The sequence below is a fragment of the Palaemon carinicauda genome, chromosome 21 (assembly GCF_036898095.1).
Source record: "Palaemon carinicauda isolate YSFRI2023 chromosome 21, ASM3689809v2, whole genome shotgun sequence".
Classification (NCBI taxonomy): Eukaryota; Metazoa; Arthropoda; class Malacostraca; order Decapoda; family Palaemonidae; genus Palaemon; species Palaemon carinicauda.
Genome location: NC_090745.1, coordinates 93,039,588 through 93,063,448, shown reverse-complemented (window position 1 = coordinate 93,063,448; position 23,861 = coordinate 93,039,588). Strand labels below are relative to the sequence as shown.

Below are 23,861 nucleotides of genomic sequence, written 5' to 3'. Positions count from 1 at the left end.
GACCTTAAGATGTCAGGATGCCAGAAAACTCCAAATCAATCAATCAATGTATTTACGGTCTTAATCAACCTTCCAGGCATTGAGAAATATTTTTATAGATAGTACAAAAGTAAAGCTTTTTAAGAGCCTGTACACGTTCAAAAAAAAGCGTCAAAATTTTGCATCAAAATTTTTATATAAAAAATTTTGATGCAAAATTTGAGTGTGTGTAGGACGTTTTGATGGCAAAAAAAAGATTTGAGGCAAAATTTTGACATTAAAACGTCCTACACACACTCAAATTTTGCATCAAAATTTTGATATCAAAACTTTGATGCAAAATTTTGACGCTTTTTTTTGAACGTGTATGGGCCCCTTTAGGACAGAATGAGAAGGAATAAACGAAACGACTAACAGAAAGAGCCAATCAGTCAAAGAGGATGACTGATCCAAGCTACAAACCCAAACAAAACCAGACCAGTAATTTGGGGGTAAAACTAGCAAAGCTCTGTTTTGGTACACTCCCTCCTTCGAGCTTATTAATATTTGGAGGACGTGAGTATACTGTTTCAAGGACTCTGGAAGAAAATTTTCTAATCAACACCGTCTTCTGAGAGATTAGAATTTGCTCTCTCTCTCTCTCTCTCTCTCTCTCTCTCTCTCTCTCTCTCTCTCTCAATATAAATTCAAATGAACAATTATCGTACTACACAAATGATATTTTCAACGTATATTCAGGGAAAATAAGTTGTATTCTACTTTAGCTTCAGCGAATGAATAGCGCCTTAAGGTTTCCGATATCAGGCAATTGCGCAATGAACTAAACGTAAGGCCAGTGAGGAGGAATATGAATATATCAAGGTCATTCACCGAACGTACGTCAGAAGACTGCTGTTACCTAAATCTTTCTGGTTTATTCTACATTTGAGATATGTTAATTTTCTTTTATAACCATCGCATCGTAATGTATAAAGTATCACAATTTTAACAATTATATACGTATGATATACATTCCTCAAATAAAGGAACTGCGTTATTAAAAATAATCAATTTATACACACACACAAATATATATATATATATATATATATATATATATACATATATATCAAGGATGTTGATCCTCATTAACGGAAGCACAAAGAAAAAAGTAGGCACGCGTCGAAGGAAAACAGAATGAAGAGGGCCTGGGCGTGACAGAAAAATATTTCGGCCAAGAGCATTAAGAATAATCAATGAGACCTCGAATTTTGTAATAAAAGGAAATAGGAAGACAAACGGAAAATAGAATAAGCAGTAACTGTAGACCCTGACACCAAGAGATCTAAATTGAATGGATGAAATCTACGAAAGAAGGAATTAAATATTCGGGTTATAATCTTCAATCAATCATTAAATCAAGAGAGAGAGAGAGAGAGAGAGAGAGAGAGAGAGAGAGAAGCAGGACAAAGGAATTGGGGCTACTTTGAATCAGGAGATTGAGGCGGCAGCTGCCAATCTCAGGACGAGTAAAACTCACGTAATCATGAAAACTTATTATCAAGAAATCGTGATTCAAAATACCGGGCAGTGAATGCTATAAACTCAGGGAATCAAACGGAATACCAATGAACCATAAAAGAGGGAATACGAAACAAATTGTTAACTATCAAAAAAAAAAAAAAAAAAAAAAAAAAAAAAACCTCATGCAACTCACTGATCGATCATAGTTTAGCTAGATGATAAATCACGAAGAAAGCTGTGTTGCTTCTTATCCTAATTTCAACCAAAATTACATCAAATCTTAAAATCCCAAAAAATTGACGTTATCAGAAAAATATAAAATTTTATAATTCATTAGAAACATTTGTAATTTGAGGTAAATATTGGGTCAAGACACAACAAAGATTTCTTCATGATTTATCGTCTAGTAGAGTATGATCGATCATTAAGTTACATGAATTGTTATTATACATTAAGCTTTTACATGAACACATTAGAGTAAACAGTGCCACGAAATCCTTATACTGAAAAGGAGGTTGCCTGTCTCGTAATACGTTCAAAAAGATAAATCTAACAAGATAAAAACTATTGTTTTGTTTACAAAACAGAAATACTAAGATTCCAGATACAATAACAAATGCATCTATAACAAGAAATTGTGAATATATACGAGATACCATATATATATATATATATATATACACAGTATATGTGTGTGCGTGTTTGTATATACACGAAGAGAGAGAGAGAGAGAGAGAGAGAGAGAGAGAGAGAAATTTGCATAAAATATTACGATATGAGGCGTCAAAATTACATAAACAAGTTTCGTGTCCTAATTAAAGGAAATCCATTTCATTGCTAATGACAGGAAGGAAGTCCATAGCGTGGGCTTAATTGACACATCTCCAGCACCACGAGCTTGACGGATATCTCATGTGACTAGTTGCACTTCCGGTGAAGGTGGTAGGCTGTTACTACCACTTTTATGAATGAACGCAACGCCAAATTTGGTTACTAATCAGCATTAATCAATGGGATTAAGCAATGGATGCACGACTGTCAAAACATGATCACTGCCTTCTATTATAAGATAAGTTACCTTTTATTAGTATTACATCAAAATAACCTCTATGATACGATAACTATGGATAGTATATAGATTAGAGCTAAATAGGTATTGCCTTAGTCCTCTTACGTATAATGTATGAGGTTCGTCAAAGATCTTCAAATGAAAAACACTTCTCTCCATTCATACATAGGATATTGGTACAATATTAAGGATAACTTATTGTTGACTACACCTCCTTACTGGGTAGAGCACAACCCATTACTACTTTTATAAAGCAGATGTCAGGGGACAGCCAAAATATGTTAGTTATATTTCCCTCATTCAATACAATCAAGGTTTTTCTAAAATTCTGGAAGAACTCTCTCGGTTTCTCAATCTAACATGAATGTATAGAACACTGATAATCAACAATATATACAACACTTGTTTAAATTGCGTCATTTTACTCAATCACTCCATTGTTCAAAACAGTCGTAATCAGCATTCGCGTTGAGACCGGAATGAAAGCCATCAGGCATCTTCAATAGTCTAAACCTTAAAATCAAGAAGAGAAAATACCCTTTCAGAAATGCTAGTGCATTGACACACGTTTCTTGCACTCCTATAAATATGTATGGCAAGCAGGTGTATGTTTGTAATTACTTCTGTTATGTAGTAAAATCATCTTGTGAAAGCCCCTTTCATCATGTTTTAAAACACTGTAAGTGAAAAAAAATCCATCTAACAAAAGTTGTCTAAAATAAATTCTGAAAATAATATTAAAAGGTAATTGCAAAACAAAACAAAAATAGAATGATCATCAGATTCAAAATATAGCGTCATATAATTGCAGACAAAAGAAATGTATTATACCCAGCACAATCTTACTCAATGTAAAGGCTACAAAAGTGAACAAGTAAAACGGATGTAATCCCTACTACACAAAACATTAATAGAAGAACAGGGTTTTTATATATAAATTCTATAGCAACAATAAAACCAGAATACTAAAAAACGAAAAAAAACTCAATCTAGCATTAATACCGTTCGTCAAATACATAGAAATGTATTATATACTCTTATTGAAATATTAATTTGAGGGAAAACTTTGTCAAAATGCGAATATGAAGATTAAGTTCAACTCTCTCTCTCTCTCTCTCTCTCTCTCTCTCTCTCTCTCTCTCTTTGCGTCAATAGGCGTAGATTATATATGATATATATCTATCTATCTAAATATATATATATATATATATATATATATATATCTATATATATATATACTGTATATATAAATAGATATATACATATATATATACATATATATACACATACATACATACATACACACACCTACAAGTGTTAATAAGCACATATTTATAAACGAGAGCAGTTCTGTTTGTGCGAAGACGGACTATTAAAATATTACACCACGCCAAAAGATGACAACACCAGACATTACACCATTAAGAGCCGAGATCCTTTACATAATCACGAGTCTTTCATATGCAACCAGTCTATGACCCAACCATGACAATCCTGAAGGACGTTCGTTCCATCTGAAGGATTCCCGAGCGATCTTTGATGATGCCATTCGCTCGTCTTTGTCCTCTCGCATCGTCTCCAGATTCAGAACCCTTCTAATTTCGTCCGAGTTTAACGACTCAATCGTTTACGTCGTAAGAAGAACTAATAGTCAAAATTCGATTCCAATTACCAAGTAACTGCTCTCGGTGCGAAGGGACCCTTTCTCACTTATATACATTTATATTTCCCTATTCTCTAACAACGTCACGGTCAACAACTTTAAACAACATGCTAACAAGACATTCATAGAATATATTTGAGGAAAGCCTAGGGGAGTATGCTATCTCTCTCTCTCTCTCTCTCTCTCTCTCTCTCTCTCTCTCTCTCTCTCTCTCTCGTTTACATAGCTCAACTGACTATGACCCAAATATGACCTTATGAAAAATGGGGATCTGAATTCCTTAGATAGGAGGAATACGTTGCACCAAGGTTCTCACAGGATCCCATACATAACATCACGTCTTCAGTGACACGCCAAATCATCGTTTCCTATGAATAAATCAACAAAGAGTTCTTTTGTACGAAGGAATAAATATCCCGCTGCTCTTTGAGTAGCGGCAGTCTAGAGCTGGCGTGAATAAGGTAAACACGGCTAATCTTAAGCTAACACGAGGCGTTTTTGCCCACCCCTCGCCGACATTGCTCTTGTTATCAACAGTGTAAATCGCCTTCGAATTCATTCGGTCTCTGGCTCTAAAACAAACTGGCCTCGGCACATCAAATTGACACGTGTGGAGGAATGATGAGGAAGAGGTGCAGCAGCAGCAACAGCTTCAGCCTCTTTAGCATCAGGGGTTTCCTTTCACATCTTTCTGTCTCACTGACGGCTGTTGCATCTCGCGCTTCCCTTAATCATCTGTCATTACACACAAGGATCATCAATGAATGAATCATCTATCATTCCAACCCAGCGTTATAAATGAATGAGCTATTTGTCATTTCTTCCTTGACTCACCAATGTTGCTTTTATTCCTTGCTATTAGTTTTTATTGTTTTCTTTTTTTTTTTCATTGTAATTGCGCGAATTTTCTTCCTTCATTCTATACATTCATTGTAGTTCATTCTCATTTTCCCCTCTAAATAATGACTGGTCTTGCTTTTCTTTATTTGATTAAATAGCCTTGAATGAGCTAATTCCTCCTTTCCTCTCAATAAATACCCTTAAATGAGCTAATTCCTTTTAATAATATTCACAATTCCTTCAAAAGCCATTGTTAATTAAGGTTCAGCTAAGAATAGCTGCGTATTTATCATTCCAAAAGCACTTCATACAATTACATATTCTAAAAATTTATAATAAAAAAAAAAAAAAAACTTAATTACATCAGTCAAAGAAAGCTAACTAACCATTCAAGAAAGCTACTTCCATTTTTATAAAAGACCCTCAATCATGTTTAGTGGCATTTCAGTTAGTCCTTCTCGCACAAAAGTATTCACGGGAAAAAATACTCTAGGGTAGGCGGATTCCATAAAGATTACCTCCTGTAAAGATTTGTGGATGACATTTTGGCATAGTCAATCACTTATCTGGCAATTTTGATGTCTTGATACAAGATAAAAGAAGTTAAAGGAAAACTAATTTGAAAGAAACCGAGAGCTAATAAAAGGGAGAGTGAAATAAAATCGGTAATGTTCATGGACTGGACAAAGCAAATGAAAGCAATTCGAAAATAATTTTAGATATAAATGATAAAAAAACTGAACTATCAAAAATTGGCCAAGTAAAATGCTCAACTAATACGAACAAAAAAATAAAAACGTTTAATAAATTCAAATAAAATAGAATCATGTTCTGGGAAATATTTCGAGACTTTAAAAAATCGCAATGCATGAGGAAAAGAGGAAAAGGAATAAATGAAAAGTAAGACTCCAACATTGCAGCAAGAAAATGGAAGAAGGTCGAGGTGAAAATAGAAAGATGAAGTCTGGACGCCGAGTTGGAATGAAGAGCATCATCAAAAGGAGAACTGCTACCAAGAGAAGGTGATCAGGCAGCATCCCTCACGGGTTCTAAGGGGTCATCTGCCACTGGACGCTTCTTCCCTGCTTGGCCGGCGTCCATAAGGACGGCTGGGAGACTCCCTCTCCTTATTATAGGGCATCGTTATGAATGGTTCCGTTCATGCCATATTGACAAGGGAGCCAAATCATTTGATTGTGGTATCGTTTTATCTGTTCTTTAAAAATAGCCGTCGACGTTTTTGGTTCAGCTACTGTTTTTTTTTTTTCTTTTTTTCTGAAGCAAGATGCTTTCTGATCAAATTGTGAAATGTCCATTGAAGATATGAACTCCAAACTTATTTTCCAAAGTATAATAAAAATATATGTAAATAATGATTAAAAAGTTTTTGCTGTAGTGATTCCTCGTCATCAAACATATTCTGATAGCAAGAAATGCTCTAAATTGTAAGGTATGGGTTTAATATTATGGTTACAACAACCTAAATCAACGTTAGTAAACAAAATTAAACATTCACCGCCTTAATCAAATAAATCTAATCCTTCTGGCAATACAAACAGCTTGTATTCAGTTAAGCCTTTTCAAAAGTGAACAATGTTAGATATCTAGAAGAGCACTACGACTTCTATAAAGCAACGTTACTGTGGAATTATGATTCCTTGTCTGGGAAACGCATGTAATACGCAAAACACATCAATTGCGGTTTTAAGGCCAAGGTCATTTCAGTAGTGGCTTGTTACGGCGAAGTTAAACAGAACATCGAGCATGAATAAAAAGGCTAATTAGCTTCATACTTCAAGGCGTGTATTTCATCTATTTTCTACATAAAACTGGAACATGGATAATCTAATCTTAACATTGGGCAAACATAAAACTATATATAACAGCTGTATCCCATTCTTTTTAAACTGGGGTTCTTAATTCTCTTGCAGGAGAACAAAATACTCAACGTTTTTCTCTCCTTGCTTCTTTCCTTCCCCTTCCCCCCGGGTTCTGTTCTGAAGCGTATGGCACAGCGGACCCATATTTCCAGGGGCTCTCATAAAGTCGCTCCGGGCCACAATGAATACGAGAAGGACTGCATCACATGGCGACCCTGATGGGTGACACAGGTGGGGGTACGGGCCTCTACAGCTGAAGGCTGTGGCTTCATTAGCATACAAATTATCAATTACTGTGAGAAGCACATGTGGGTCAGTATCGAGGTGACCACAAATCTGATAAAAATTCTCCCAGTCAAGATGTCTTAACTACCTTTCCCTTCCAGCAGACGGCTGGATATTTAGGTCTGTTCTTGACATAATGTCTTCCCTGTTTTGTTAGCTTCAACAGACGAGACAAATCGCCCACCAAGGGAAAGCTAGGGTTGTCCTTATTGGTTTTATAACAACGTTTAGCAAAATATTATCTTATGCTTCCGTGCACTGTTCAATATAATCGTACGTAGTTACTTCTAATTTTCTAACCTACAAATTACGATATATGCAGAGTGACTATGAAATTAAATAAATGTAAATCGACAGATCTAAGTTCAAATTAAATTTATTACATATATACATGAAAAATGAAAATATTAAATATCTAAATGTTAATAATAATTTTTCCTTATCACGCTGAACCCATTCACTTGTCAACATTATTGAACTAAAATCATTTTCCCCAACTATCGTTTTTACTATTGAAAAAATATCACATAGTCGATACAAATAGCCTTGAAAAAAGTATTGGACATAAAATTCTTATTTCATACAAACAAAATCGCCAATTGTCCAGTTCACCATCCACACTTCTTTTTTTGCTGTCCCAAAACCTCAAAGCTTTTGAGAGCCTATGTGTCTGCGGTATACCTCCAGGGACCTTTGCATCAGTAAAGGGATTAGTTATTGAGAAGACCTGGGAGAGTCAGGACCGGGTCAGACCATATAGCTGTCAATGTCTCTTCAAAGGATGTTGTTTATTTGGCAGCCGAGTGTGCGCATGCCTCGATTGGTGCGAGCATAACAGAGGTATACACATGTTCAGAGAGGATTGTGTCGCGAAGCAAAGGCTTGACAATAGAGGAGCATATGGCGATTGGCTGACATTGTCGTTGTTTCTGTTGTGTCTTGGGAAAAGGTACACAGCGCTCATAATGGACGTTTGCTGCCCCTTTTCTCTTGGCTGGAAGGCGAAATCTATTTGAATGCAGGGTAGGCAGAAATAGGAAGAAATTACTACTGAATGAAGTAATGTGTAACCTACTCGATTGGAATTTCGAAAGTTGCCAGAAATCAACATTGACGCTCTCAATATCTTGAACGCTAGCGGTGTTGTATCTGATTAAATGAAGGCATGTAAATAAGACGCTCATAGCTATAAAGTGTAATAAGCTCTCCAATAAGAGATTGATCACGCGTCGTCTTTCGACCAGTCACTAAAGAATCGCACATCTTTATGCCTCAATTCGTCTCAGGTTAAGATGTAAACAGGTAATAAATGAATGGATGACTTTTAGGTTATCTGGCGTCATGACTGACATACTTAGTGACGCTAACACATCATAATGATCGACTGGTATATCAAGATATTCTTTAGAATTAAATCCTATCAGTCTTAACCATCACTAAACGCCCTTAACGGAATCCGGAAGAAAGGAAAGGAAAAAGGCAAATTGCCCTTTGGAACCACTTAATGATGCGAGCTTCAAACATCCCAAGGCAATTTACGCTTAATATGCATCGCTGAAACAGGAAAAGCATTGTAATGTATCTCAACCTATCTTCGTTGAAGTGGAGAACGGGATCACATGAACGGACACACTCTCTCTGTTCTTTCTCTTTTTCTCTCTCACTTACCCTCACACCGAGCTTATCGCATTTTATGTTTGGTTTCCTGCCCCTGGGCTCAACGACATTGGCTTCCGCTTACGCACGCACGCAAGCGCAAATCCCAAGAAAACGATTTGGAAAGATAAAAAACCAGTCTATTGCATTTTTTTTCCTTCCGTGACATTCCATCAAGTTAACTCCAATGCAAGCATATCGTTAATTATAGTCAAGCATCCTGTTTTTCTTTCATATTACAGTAATACAACTGAACGGATATTCCAGGTTTAATTAGAACAGTCAAGCAATAGGAAGGGTTACATAACTCTAAAAGCCACAGTCGTTTCTTTAAAAAAAAAAAATATATTAGCCAGGCCTGGCCTGACCACGCAGTTTGCCTAATTTCGCTCTCATTGTCCCTGTTCATTTGTTCAGCTGGAATTCTATGGTCCACAGCCGGGGCAGATACAATTCAGTAGACCGAAGAGCTGCTCATTACACGAAAAGAAAAGGACGAGTTTGAGGAATACAATATTCGAAGGCATAACGAAACAATTTGAAATCACTATGGAAACGATTATATTACGGGAAGCCTACGCGAAAAAAAAACATCATGTCTTAAATGCAGCTGTTAATTATTAAATGAACAAAATAGAATAAAATGAGTTCATCTGAATTATTCAGGATATTCACAGGTACTATAAAAATATCTAATCAAATTAAAAATGAATGACAATTAGTGGTAGACGAAAAAGACTATTTTCAACCCATCACAAGCAATGCCAAGAACTTTACCACAGATTGTGTGAAATCACGGCTTAGCGAAAATTTAAAAGCCAATAATTCTCCTTCACGATAAAAACTCAAATAACGAGAAAGTTTGATGTTTATTAAAACCGAAACTAAATTCCATCTATCCCCAGAATCTGACTTAACTCTATATTATTGCCTATTAGACGTGAGTTTTAATAAATACTAAACAAACATGGTAATAGTTTTTTTACAGTAAAAAGTTAAGAACATACCAAAACCATAAGGAAATGCTTGTCACCGATACAGAAGGCTTTATGCATAATGCAATTAGAAGCAAGAATTCTCTTTATAAAGAATAATTTCTTCAAAATAAAAAAGAAATCTGTCATGATATAAAATTGTCAATAAGGCAGTCCAATTAAAAATTAATTCAACACAACAAATATGCAAATGTATATATTGTATATGAAAAGATTTTACCGAAGTAAACCACTAATTTAGCAATTCTATATTTTGAAATCACAAAAGCAGGCGTAAATAGGAAATGCCTTTTGAAACATCAGAGAAAGAGCAATTACAACATCCGGAGAGAGAGAGAGAGAGAGAGAGAGAGAGAGAGAGAGAGAGAGAGAGAGAGAGAGAGAATTGAAAATAACATTCACTCTGATAGGCATGACATATTTTTTTTTTCTGGTATTAAGCAATAAAGTTTAATGCCAATAATGATACATTTCCATGAAGACCACGAACCATTACGGTGACCAAAGTTATAAGAACCAAAGATATGTAAAGTATATTCACTCGCTTATGTTTAAATGCATACATTCCCACTATATAGTATATACATATATACATATATATATATACATAATATATATATATATATATATATATATACATATAATATATATATATATATATATATACATACACACACACACACATATCTATCTATATATATATATATATATATATGTCATCAGCCATTGCTAGTACACTGCAGGACAAAGTACTGCCGTCTGTTTATAATCTTTCTATGGGAGTCTATACCAGGAAATTTTTTTAGTTCGTCAATCAATGCATAGTCTTCTATTCCTTCCCCTGCTTTGCTTGCTATCTCTAACCACCTATCATCTCATTACATGACCTGACACGTCCAATTGTTTTTCTTCCTCGTTGTTAGAATATCCTCTACTTTGGTTTGCTATCAGTGCTAATCCCATCATTATTTTCATATCTCTTTGAGTTGTAACTAGCTTGTTCTGAGGCTATCATAAGAATTAAAGTTTCTGATGCCTGTTATTGATGGTGGGACCATTTCATTAAATACTTTTCTTTTTAGAGAACGTGACATTTTGATTTTCATATTGTCATTTTGTTTACTAAAAGCTCTCCATCCCCTACTTATCCTTCTTTTAAATTCGGTTTCGTGTCCTAGGGAAATATTTACTGACTATCCTAAGTATGTATATTCTGTAACAATCTCTATTTGTAGTTTTTCTACATTTTTATTGAACATCATTTTAGTCTTACTCATATTCATTTTCAGTCCTCCACTTCTGCTTTTTCAATATAAATATTTTACCATATTTTGCCCTTCCTCCCAAGATTCAGTATACAGAACTATGTCAACTGCAAATCTTAAGTTGTTAAGGTATTCCCCATTAATATTAATTCCTACATTTTCCCAACATAAATTCTTAAAAACTGCTTCTAGGCACGCTGTGAATAATTTAAAAGAAATGAGATCTCCTTGTCTCACTCGAAATTAATTTTCTCTCTATCTTTGTAGTTTTAGGATGGCTGGCATTACCCATGTAGATATCTTCAAGCGTTCTAACATAAGATTCATATACATACATACATATATATATATATATATATATATGTGTGTGTATATATATATGTGTGTATATATATATATATATATATATATGTGTGTGTATATATATATATATGTGTGTGTATATATATATGTGTATATACATGTATATATATATATATATATATATACATAGGTGGGGTCACGAACAAATATATTAATTGACAAGTTGCCCAGAAAGGAAAAGTTATCAAGAGAAGCCAACAACAAGGAAAGAAAAGAGAAAGGTAGTGTGAAACAAAAGAAAAGTAGCTCGTTGGGTACAACTTTACCTGGGTGCGAGACTGGAAAGGGCTGCCGGTGTACTGCAAGAGAGCCAAGTTGTGGTCATTTGCAACTGTTGCCCTTGGAAGGGAGAATGGGGATGATTTGGGGAAGGGTTGTGGGGGGCGGGAATGGGAAGCTTGGGAATGAGATTCTCACTCCCTGGATCATCAAAAGTGATCATACTTTCACCAATTAAATTTGGCATCAAAGTCTGTTTGTCGCAATACTTCAAATTTCCTAAATGACACGACTGGGTACTTGGATTATCTACAGGATTGGCTTTGGTTTTGTAGTTCTACAGTTTGATAGTACAAGTCCATTTTGATAATAAAGTTAGGTTTCAAATTTATATGGCTGGATAGGACTATCAATGTTTAATATATATTTGACAGTCTTAATAATCAATACTATCTTAAAATAATAAAAATATTCTAAATATATTGATCTTAATCTACCTCAAAATCACTGGATACCTACATCTATATATAACAAAAAAATTATGTTATACTTTAATGCAAATACATGAACCTTACAGGTAAAATTTCTAAATTTACGGGAAACTGGAAAATCATTTACTTAACATAAAAGAAAATAAAGACAGTGAAGTTTTAGCTAAAAAATAAAACATGTTTTACTTAAAACTGAGTATATCTAAATACTCCCAACATTAGTACACAAGTAATTACCAAGTCATCGTTACTCTACATCAAAAGATTTATATAATTAACTTCAAAAGGTATTCAAGAAATAGAATATTTATTCAACAACATAACTCATCGACTTTGCTTGGTTTTTAAAACATTCTCTTTCATATTTGCAATATATAAAATATTTAATGGACTTAAATAATAAATACAAACAAAACTAAGAATCTGACTAATGTCAATTACCATCAAATATAAAAAAAGCAATAAACTTTAATAAACATAAAATACTATATATTTTAAATTAAGTTAGTATATTAATAATTTTAGCACCACCATCAGCATTAGTTTTTTAAACAACAAGGAAAGGGTCTGTTGAAGTAAACCATTAATCATATGATAATTATGCACACATGGTCGTTAGCTCCCATAGGTCAGTGTTACACTTGCGTGTACGTATAAGGATTGCCATAGCCGGTAGGATATATGCAGGACCAAAACACCAAAATATAACTGACAAAAAAAAACAAAAACAAAAAACACCGAACTACCAAAAGCACGCGTGCACCCAACTCACACTGAGAAGCGAAAAGCAGGCTGGGAAGGGAAACAATTTTTCGCCAATAATTTTTTGCCAGGCCTAAGAAAACCGCATGTTGGGAACAGAGAGAGAGAGAGAGAGAGAGAGAGAGAGAGAGAGAGAGAGAGAGAGAGAGAGAGAGAGAAAGAGGAGGTTTATAACGGTTCAACCCCAAAGGCAGCAGATTCTGCGAGTCATAAACCGAGGACCTTTTAGCACAACTGATCACTAGAAGTGATCGGGCCTGATGCTGCTCATGTTCAGGGATAAAAAAAAAAGAAAAAAAAAAAAGAAGTAATACTTTTACTTGATGAAAAATATTCCATTTCGTCTGTAACCGTGTATGATATATATATATATATATATATATAGATATATACTGTATATATATATATATATATATATATATATACAGCCTATAAATGCATATATATACAGTATATATATATATTTATATATATATATATATATATACACATGTATGTATGTATATTCCTACACAGGCACAACCATACATACACACATATACATATATATATATGTGTATGTATATATATATATATATATATATATATATATATATATATATATATATATATATCAATTTATGTACAAACATACATACGAAGACTATTTATAAATCAATGAATCACATAGCAATAAATAGCGCGCGTAACTTTCTGCAGTAAAAAAATCAATATTATTATAGTAATAGAAAATGCTAGCAAGTAAAAATAAAATTCACATTACAGACATTTATATCAAGATTACTTAATATATCTATAACTAAAATTAAATTTAATATCTCAATATATTTTGTATCTGTCTACAAAATTTCGCCATTTGTGTGCAAAAATACTATTAAAATATATAGTTGCAGTTATTCAGGCATGCTTCACGGAAAAAAGAATCGATTTCTTTTCAATTTCATATTTCATTATCAACAGAATCAAAGGCGAAAAAAAGTCTTTCAAAATATATCATGATAAAATGTCCCATAAACTTGAATACCATTTTCTAAAAGTGTTGTAAAAATCACAGGGGATTGGAAAAGGTAATAATATTTTTCAACATTATAACATGCGAAACCAAATATCAGAAATGAGTGACAAGATACAGAAGGTCTCCCCAAACAAGTTCCAAACACAAAAGTACATCTGGCGCGACCGCCGCTTCTAAGGTCTTCATTGACTACGGACATCTGACTCCGAAGTTGTTTTACACTCGGCGAATTTTAGGCCAACGTTTTATCTCGCGTAAATATCTTCAAAATCACTTAATTTCATCTCGAGTAACAAAAGCCAGTTGATACGAATTAGGAAGTACCATTCCCGTGCTCCAGGTGAGTACTAAAACGCAAATAACTATGATTTATGGGAAGTCAAGGAGTGAATAATGAACGAAAATAAAGAGGTGAGCGAAATGCAATGATCATTTGAAAGACGCCTTAGTGGCCGTTTTATGGGACGTTCTCGGAGGTTCCTGTCAGCCAACAGTTTGTTTCTTTGCACTTCGTTCGATACATCATAACTACGCGTTCATGATTCATTCAAAAAAAGCGACGATCGCCATTTAAACAAGCATAAAATAAATCTCTTCCACGATCTATCAACGCGTATCAACAGGTTTTATGGCCACAGTAAAAACCTGATTATTATCATTATTAACATATTATTGCTCATGCAGTTTACATCGATAATAATTATATTACTACTAATAATAATGCCAATTTTAATAATAAGAATAACAATATTTTGCAAATGCGTTAAATAAAAACATTTGCTAACTCAGACACGGGCTAGTATAAAAAGGTATGAGAAACTTGAAGACAAAGGCACAAAAATGCCACTGCCACAAGAGTGGAGGGACAAGGGGGGAGGGGGTGAGGGATAGTGAGGAGTAAGAAGGGAAGGGGGAAGGGGTTAAGACGAGCCTTGCCAAGTTTTTGTGAATGTTTGTGCTTTCGGGCGAGCGAGGGTAGTGTGACGTCTTGACGGGGCGGGGCCAAGGTGGCGAAGCTAACGACACACTTAGGGCAGTTAATAGCTCGTAATTGCTTGTTTAGTGGAAAGATAATGCTCCCGCAACCTGTGGAGGATTTGATTTCTTCTCTTGTCACACACAAGCCTTGGTAACCAAAGCATGCACGTCTTGATTTGCTCGTGGATCTTTTTGATAAATATATATCTGTTAGTAAGATTTGTTCTTTCGTAAATGGATTGAAAATTACTTATATATTTTTTTTTTTTTGGAATTATACAGTAGTCACTATATTTATAAAAATTAATACCTAAATGAACGTGATATTCTTATGTCCCATAAATTCCACAACAACTACTGCTATTACGCACATACAGTAAATATCTATCTATCTATCTATATATATATATATATATATATGTATATACTATACCGTATATATATATATGTGTATATATATGTATATATATATATATATGCACATATATTTATATACATAAACATATTTATATATATATATATATATATATATCTATATCTATATATCTATATCTATCTATCTATCTATATATATAGATATATATATATATATATATATATGAGAGGCATTGCTTTGAATCAAATGTCAGAGAAAAGGAAGCTCATAGTTGTATTTGACGGATTGAACGAGTGACATAACAAACTGACATTAATGTTAATCCAAGCACTTGGCCAGACAAACCATGACGGTATTGCTTCGGTTATTTTCTTTGCATAAAAAAAATTCTAAAACAAATAAACCTTTATTTATACTTCCTGTGTTATGCAATTGCAGCATAATAACCTGATAACACAAACTCATGTGATTCAAAGAGGCAGTTACCTTATAAATTATTTTTCATCATCATTTTTGAAACTTTAAATTAGTTATGACATCTTTTCTTTACGAAACTAAATATTTCCATACCGATAGATAAATAACAATTAGACAAATTATCGTTTATTTTTAATCGGAGTCCAATTGAAGAAATAACACGATAGATGTGAAGGATGGTGCAGTGATCTCAACTCCCCATCCATTCACGCTTTGCAATGATTAATGAATTTCTCGTTCACAAATCATCCTTTAAACTGTGTACATTCGATAACTTGCTAAGTCAATAAACACTTTGCCTGCAACGACTATCGCAGACGATGAGAGAGAGAGAGAGAGAGAGAGAGAGAGAGAGAGAGAGAGAGAGAGAGAGAGAGAGAGAGCTTAAGATGATATCTATCTAATTCATTCGCGTTCATCCGTTTATATCTGGCTGCCTGTCTTCCCCGTCCTTTGCACCTTGATGTCGCTCGGTTCAATCTTTCCTCTCCATCTCTATCAATTCAAGCACAGGCGAAATTCTGCCGTTCTCCCTCAGCCAGTGAGTGACAAAGAATGCAAGAAATATCTAAAATAAAAGCAAGCGGACGCTCAAGATAACAACTGGCTGCTCTGGTTAAAAGGTTGAAAGATTGAAAGGAGATAATTGGCAAAAGGTCTGGGAAGACGGATGAATGTAAAAGGGAGAGGATTAGCTGAAAAAAAAAAAAAACGAGGAAAAGGAGGGTGAGTAAAATGATCAGAGTTCTTTTTCTGAATGAAAATTGCATAAGACGATGAGAGGATTAGCTGAAAAAGTCGAGGAAAAAGAGAGAATAAAATAATTTTTTTTTAATAAAAGATGTATAAAACAAAGAAAAGTGGTCAATCTCTTCAGAAAAAAATAATAAAACAGACTACTATTTTCCCTTTCTATATTAAACAATCTGGTAAATCCATTTTCCTCCTTCTTAAGCTTCTCAGAATACTTCAAAAGATATCAATACTCCTACCACTTGCCTTCCTCTGCCTCATGAACCCCAGACAGACACACATACAGCGACACAAACCAACCACTCTCAACCATCCATAGCAATCCTTCCGACTCTATGTTTACAACCATTCCGGTTTCCCTTATGAACCCAGAAATACTGGTTTTTGGAAACTATTACAACCTTGACTTTGGTTTGGATGTAAGGCGTCCTTAGCGAATTAGTGAAGTGATAGGTCTCATGGGCGTAACGGCTTCTTCATGCTTGAGAATTCGCTTTTTGGACCTTGACATTTTATTTGTAAGCAGAGTGAATATAGCTTTTGTAATCAGTGAATACAGAGATATCATAAGTAGGTTTTCTGTATTTCATAATATTCCATTCCAAGATATACATGAAAAACTTTCCAGTATCTTCTATTTCTATTCAGTGATTTTATTTCACGCAAGTAATTCGAACATCTATGAATGGTAGCAATGTCTAACACATTTTCATCTGTATATATATATATATATATATATGTATATATATACATATATATATGAATATATATATATATATATATATATAGATAGATATGTATATATATACATATATATATGAATATATATATATATATATATATATATATAGGTGTGTGAGCTTATATGTATATCCGTATATGTAATTGATGTTATCACAGAGAGAGAGAGAGAGAGAGAGAGAGAGAGAGAGAGAGAGAGAGAAACATTTTATGATAGAGGGTACAATATACTGTATATTTATATAATATATATATATATATATATATATATATATATATATATATTACTTTGAACAAATAGGAGGCATTTACCTGGGATTCTGCTCCATGTGCAGCCATCGGCAACTGCCTGCGGCCCCATTAAATTCAATCAACTACGTAAAACGTAAAATGATCCCTCCATAAACGCCTAAGGGAATGGTTAACAGCTAGTTTTGCTATCCCCTCGCAGACAGGGACTACCTCACAAACAAATGGGGTCCGTTGTTTCTTTGTTTACTTCTTGTTTCTCTCACTTTTAACTATTATCTAAACACGCTCGCAGCACTCATTTCATCAGAGAGAGAGAGAGAGAGAGAGAGAGAGAGAGAGAGAGAGAGACCCAAGGGGATGATAGAGAGAGAAAAGTGGTCAATCTCTTCAGAAAAAATAATAAAACAGTTAGACTATTTTCCCTTCCTATATTAAACAATATGGTAAATCCATTTTCCTCCTTCTTGAGAGAGAGAGAGAGAGAGAGAGAGAGAGAGAGAGAGAGAGAGAGAGAGAGAAGTGGTCGATCTCTTCAGAAAAAATAATAAAACAGTTAGACTACTATTTTCCCTTCCTATATTAAACAATCTGGTAAATCCATTTTCCTCCTTAAGAGAGAGAGAGAGAGAGAGAGAGAGAGAGAGAGAGAGAGAGAGAACTTTGTTATTCTCGCTTAAAAAAAAACGGTTATGCAGCGTTGCCTTAAATACAGAATTGCCTTTAAATCATTCCCGAGGAAATCACTGCAGTAATTAGACTCGGGTCCCTGACAAATAAAATTCTTCTTTGATATTTAAACAAAATAAAACACACTAAGTAAGACTTTCATATTCAGTAATCAATGGCCTTTCTATATAAGGAACAATGATTCACCCCAAACCCATAAATCTTCCTCGTTTTGTTTGTAATCCAAAATGATTGATAGCCAAGAGCCGGGACTTATACTAGGGATCGAATTGCATTGGTTAAGTCTTTTTTTATGTCTTATTCTGTGAAATACACTTGCGAGCGCGCACATATACACAATTTACATAAACACACACAGATATATATATATATATATATATATATATATATATATATCCGCACATGAGAAACATTGATTACATCAGGGGAAGACATAGCCTCAGTTTTAATCAAAATGCAAACGTTGAATTTATTGTCTGAATATATACACGAGAGCATTCCTATTTGGAATCAAATGGGAATGTGTGCAATGCAGTGCTTATGTAAAAAAAATAATAATTTCATTACTCTAGCTGCCATTCGACGAAGCTCTGATAAGAAAATACTAAGAACGCCCGATCTGAATTATGGTGAACGATCATTTAGTAATGTCTCAAAATATGATTTATAAATCTATCGTTTTCGTATGATTTACAATTCTATCGTTTTCGTATGATTTACATTTATATCTTTTTCTCTCTCCTTTCCAAAGGCACATGAATTGTTTATTAAAACTGCCAGCGTCTCGCATAATTTATGACCCCTGACACAGCAAATGACTTTTGATTTGGCCGCGTCAGCCACAAATCGTAGTGAAAAAATGAGAGCTTCAGCAAATAACCGTCCAAGCAAATTTAAATATATTTGCCTGCGATGCATTTCCACGGAGCTCCAAAGTGACGTGGAGTGTGCCCACGAGCTTGCACACACTCATACTCACTCGCTTATCAAAAGCAGCTGTTAATATAACGTCAATATTCGCTCCCAAGGATTAGCTCAGTAACAGGGTATATCAGTCTCCTTGGTCTAAAATAATCTATGTATTAGATACGCTAAAACACACGTAATGACAATATTTCCATTCCTGTACAACGGTGTGGAATAAAGGAGTAACAATAGCATTGTACGTGAACTAGAGCAATGCATGTTATATAATAAAGTATTCGTGTTGGTTAGGAAGCCACGAATTTCATCACTGATTGTGTCTGCTGGTTGGACATAATCCAGAGGTTCGCATAAGGCGTTTCATCCCTTTCAAAACCGTACTGGCACAAAGCCAATTCAATCTAAACCGACCAACTATAAATACTCATTTTCGTTTCATTTGTACAACTTATGAAATAACTGACACAAAAGTACTTCACGAGCAATCGCAAATAACAAAAACAAAACTTAATGAAGTCAAAAGCTCAAAAGTGAACACAGAACACTGAATGGAATCAAAATCTAAACTAACTCCGGACACAATCGAGTAGATACTTGAATTTCGGTTTTACGCAAGTCCCCTCCTCAATTCCATTTATGGCCCTGGCTTCCCATGATCTCTCACCCACTGCTTATCCTCTTTACTAGCGCGTCTCTCTCTCTCTCTCTCTCTCTCTCTCATCTCTCTCTCTCTCTCTCTCTCTCTCGACTTTTTTCCAAGGGACACTTTCGGTTAAGATATTGCCTTAATGTTAACTTCTTTGTCTGGTAGTCTTTATTCAAATCTAAATGACCACAAGGATTATATGACATATCTATTTATATTTACTACATTTAGTTGTTGTAGGCGATAAAAATTAACATGAATGCAAACGAAAGATTGCTCAATATCCATACACTACAAAATCTCTTTCTCTGCTTAACTCTCAAATAAAAAAACTCTTAAACACAAGTTACTAGAAAACTTCAAAAAAAAAAAAAAAACATCATGGGCTTTAGCTTCCCAAAAATACGAATAAAATCCATTTTATCATCACATAATGAGAGAGAGAGAGAGAGAGAGAGAGAGAGAGAGAGAGAGAGAGAGAGAGAGAGAGAGAGATCTATCACTGCCAGCATGCTCACGATACAGTATGAATCACGCCATCAGTCTCGAAGGGAAACGTGCCGTGATCTCGAGCAAGAAAGATAAGAATCAGAAGAAACAAAAACAAATACGATCTTGGCAAGAGAAGAAGAAGAAGAAGAAGGAAAAGAAGAAAGCACAATTCGGACACCAGCAGCTTGATGTTCCCAAATTACGGATAAGAGAAAATTTGTAGATTTTGAAATGTCCATTCAACATAAGAAAACCCCATGATGGGTTGTGGGTAACTTGCGACCGTCGAGAAAACCTCTTTTCGGGCAAAAAATAAATGTATCCTAATTTCAAGTGACACAACAAGGGCAGAAAGTAGCATGCCATTAATAATCACCCAGAGTGATTGCGACCCACACACACACACACACACATATATATATATATATATATATATATATATCAGTGTGCTTATCCACATAAACATTATACACATATAGATTATCAACAATTTTACACATTCACACACACACACACACACACATATATATATATATATATATATACACACATGTATATATATACACATATATATATACATATATACATATATATATATATATATATATATATATATATATGAATGGATTCAAGATGAAAAAAATAAGTAGTTGCGAAAAGACGAACAAATGAAAAAACTTAGTCTGAAGCAAACACGTGAGCCCTATCCTATGCACAAGAGTTCACAATATATTAATAGAACCTAACCTTTGAAAATATATAATGCACAGATCTCAATGATTTCAAGTATTCTTATGATAATAAAATGAAAATGAAACAATAACTGAAATAGAGTACCATACATGTCAATGGTCTGTGATAGACTGCAATCTATCAGCAATTTCCTTATCCGCAAACCAGGTACAATACGTATGTACTGCATATCTCAAATATAAGAACACCATCCGTCAATCCTTAAAAAAAAAATACGAGAGCCATGGGCTTATCACATGTGACCATACAATACATAGGGCTAACGAGCTCCGTAAGGCAACAGAAAACGATGTCCAAGACTTAATTTCCTGGGGTAACACAAATAAATACAAACGCCGAATATCCAGGCAGAAATAACGACCAAAACAGTGAGCTCGAATTAGACTGGTTACAGTCACTTAAAAATTGAAAATATAATCAACTTCTAGAATAAAATTATCAGCAGCACTGTAGCATCTTCTCTAATATTAGCTAACCACAAAGATAACGATGCAAAATATATATGAATGTTTTTCTATAATAAATTACTGTCTCGGGTATGAATTAATCGTAATTTGCACCATGAGAATAACACTAGAAATATATAAGAGACCACGCGTAAACAGTTAAGAAAGATCACGTTTTACATCAGTCTCACGCAAACACTATTTCGAAAAAAATAATGAAAATAAACTAGATGATAACGTCCTACTAGAAATAAGAACATAGACACGAACATGATGTTCAGTGCAACTAACATTGAAGCTCTTGGGGAAAACCAAGCATGAAACACAGTGAAAAGTACTAAGCCACAATTTCCACTGGGAAAAAAAAAATAAAGGACGACTGAGAGCAGATTTTCAAGTTGTAAAGAAAAGGAATCAGCAGAAAATATGACAAAATGTAATGGAAGGCCTAAAACACGTCTTCAATAACACCGAAACATGTAGTCCGGATCACTGTTTATTAACATCTATCACTGGATAAAATCATCTTTAGCATAACTCTCACTTGTATCATTAAGTATTTTTTTTTTTTTTTTAGCAAATCAAAAAACAAAAAATGAATTCGATAAAGAGGTCACTAGGCGTGCGTATAAAACACATATAGACACCAACTGAAAACGTAAACCCGCATTTAGAACTATCGGATGATGAACTGGATTTTATTATGAAAGTTATGAAAATATAGTATCACGAATCATTTTCTTAACAATGAACAAAATTTATCAAAAGAAGCAAGAAACTGTTTGAGATGTAGATACAACAGGATCCAGAATAGCAGTCTACACTTTTGCTCATGGGGTAGAATAGGCCTACCATGATATTTTGGTTCGTAAGTTATCATCAAAATTGAAAAAAAAAAGTACACTTTACCCCTTCGTTTGAAAAAGATACTATCAAGTGTTCACTTGCTATAAATAACAGATGTTGGTAAGGCATAAAACACTTATAACGTTTATCACAACACTTGGAAGTATTTCACTACCACATCGGTCATCAAATATCACTTAAAACTCTGGTGAAAATCACATGAACACAACGAAAAGTAAAAATACATAAATGAAAATTCAAGTTTATAATTACTTGTGTATGTATAAGAATAATAAAACTAAAGTATCCACAAAGAGAGAGAGAGAGAGAGAGAGAGAGAGAGAGAGAGAGAGAGAGAGAGTTATATAAAAATGTGGGAAGCAGCAAATATTTAGTCTCCCAAAATTTCAGATCAAAATTCTTTGGTTACCAACACACACTCATGCCAAGCATGAAGCAAAAAAGCATTATAGGGATTTGCGGTTTTGAGAGAGAGAGAGAGAGAGAGAGAGAGAGAGAGAGAGAGAGAGAGAGATGGGGGAGGAGTTACAAGGAGAGCTTTTATGAGGTGCCATCACCAACCAGTTGAACCACGACCAAACCAAGTACAAGCTTCAATGCCCATTATCACCACCACCGTGACATTAGCCGATATCGCTCGATTAATGGGTTGTGCCAAACATTCAAAAGGTTAAAATCTCAGATATCAATGAATATCAAAATGGGAAGGAGGTCACTCTGGGAATTTGCAGGTACGTACCTGGAGGATAAGGTGCTGGAGGCATAGTTTCCGCTGTAGGGTAGTTCCTTAGGTAGCCGTCGTGTGGATATCCTGCAGCAGCTTCCATGGCTGATTTAGGGGCGCCATCAGCCGCCGTCAGGTAGGGCACGGGCTGGCCATGAGCATCGACGTGTCCGACACGCCCGTATGGAGGGTAGTTGCACCAGGTTTGAGCGGCAAAGGCCTGGCATGACTCTGCCGTGGTCATGGACGAAGGTCCAGGGGCATATTCGTATTTGTTGGGCCAGAAGGCCAATGTTTTACGGTCCGCCACTCTAGAGTCGGCAATATTGTAGTAGGTGGGCGTGACTCCATCTCGACAGAAGGCCTGTCCGTACTGGGAATCGAAGGGCGCCGTTGCTGCTGCATGATCTGGCTGGTAATTCCAGGGTTGCGTTGAATGCGAGTGTCTGATGACCCCTGCAGCGGCACCAGAGTCAGGCCCCGTGGGGCACTCCGGCGGGTGTGGGTAGGTTGACACAGCCAGGGTGGTGGCCACTCGTTTGGCCGGGATATGGAGTGGAGTCTGGCCTGTGGGCTCCAAGCCTCGTGTGCTGGCCGTGTCCTCATACAGTGCTCCGTTCATTCTGTCTAAAACCTCCTCCCTCACTGCTGCTGCCCACTGCATGGTGGTGCCGCCACGGTATAGAGTCCACCGTCGCCAGGTTGATGATACACGTTCACACACGATCGGAAAAAGAGAATAAAAACACACACTCATTAG

At 35.0% G+C, this 23,861-nt stretch overlaps 1 protein-coding gene across 4 annotated transcripts in view; it reads right to left on the bottom strand.

The window, feature by feature from the left end:
• LOC137615328 (homeobox protein php-3-like) overlaps window positions 1-23,855 on the bottom strand; it is an 86,229-nt gene extending 62,374 nt beyond the window's left edge. For 2 of the 4 annotated variants that reach the window (XM_068345117.1, XM_068345119.1), the window contains exons 1-2: window positions 23,117-23,855; window positions 11,765-11,797 (exon numbers count right to left, since the gene is read on the bottom strand). In XM_068345117.1, coding sequence (XP_068201218.1) covers window positions 11,765-11,797; window positions 23,117-23,765 — 682 coding nt within the window. In that variant the 5' untranslated portion in view covers window positions 23,766-23,855. The remainder of the gene's footprint in view (window positions 1-11,764; window positions 11,798-23,116) is intronic. The other 2 variants (XM_068345118.1, XM_068345120.1) reach the window with 1 other exon arrangement.
• Window positions 23,856-23,861: the final 6 nt, after the last annotated feature.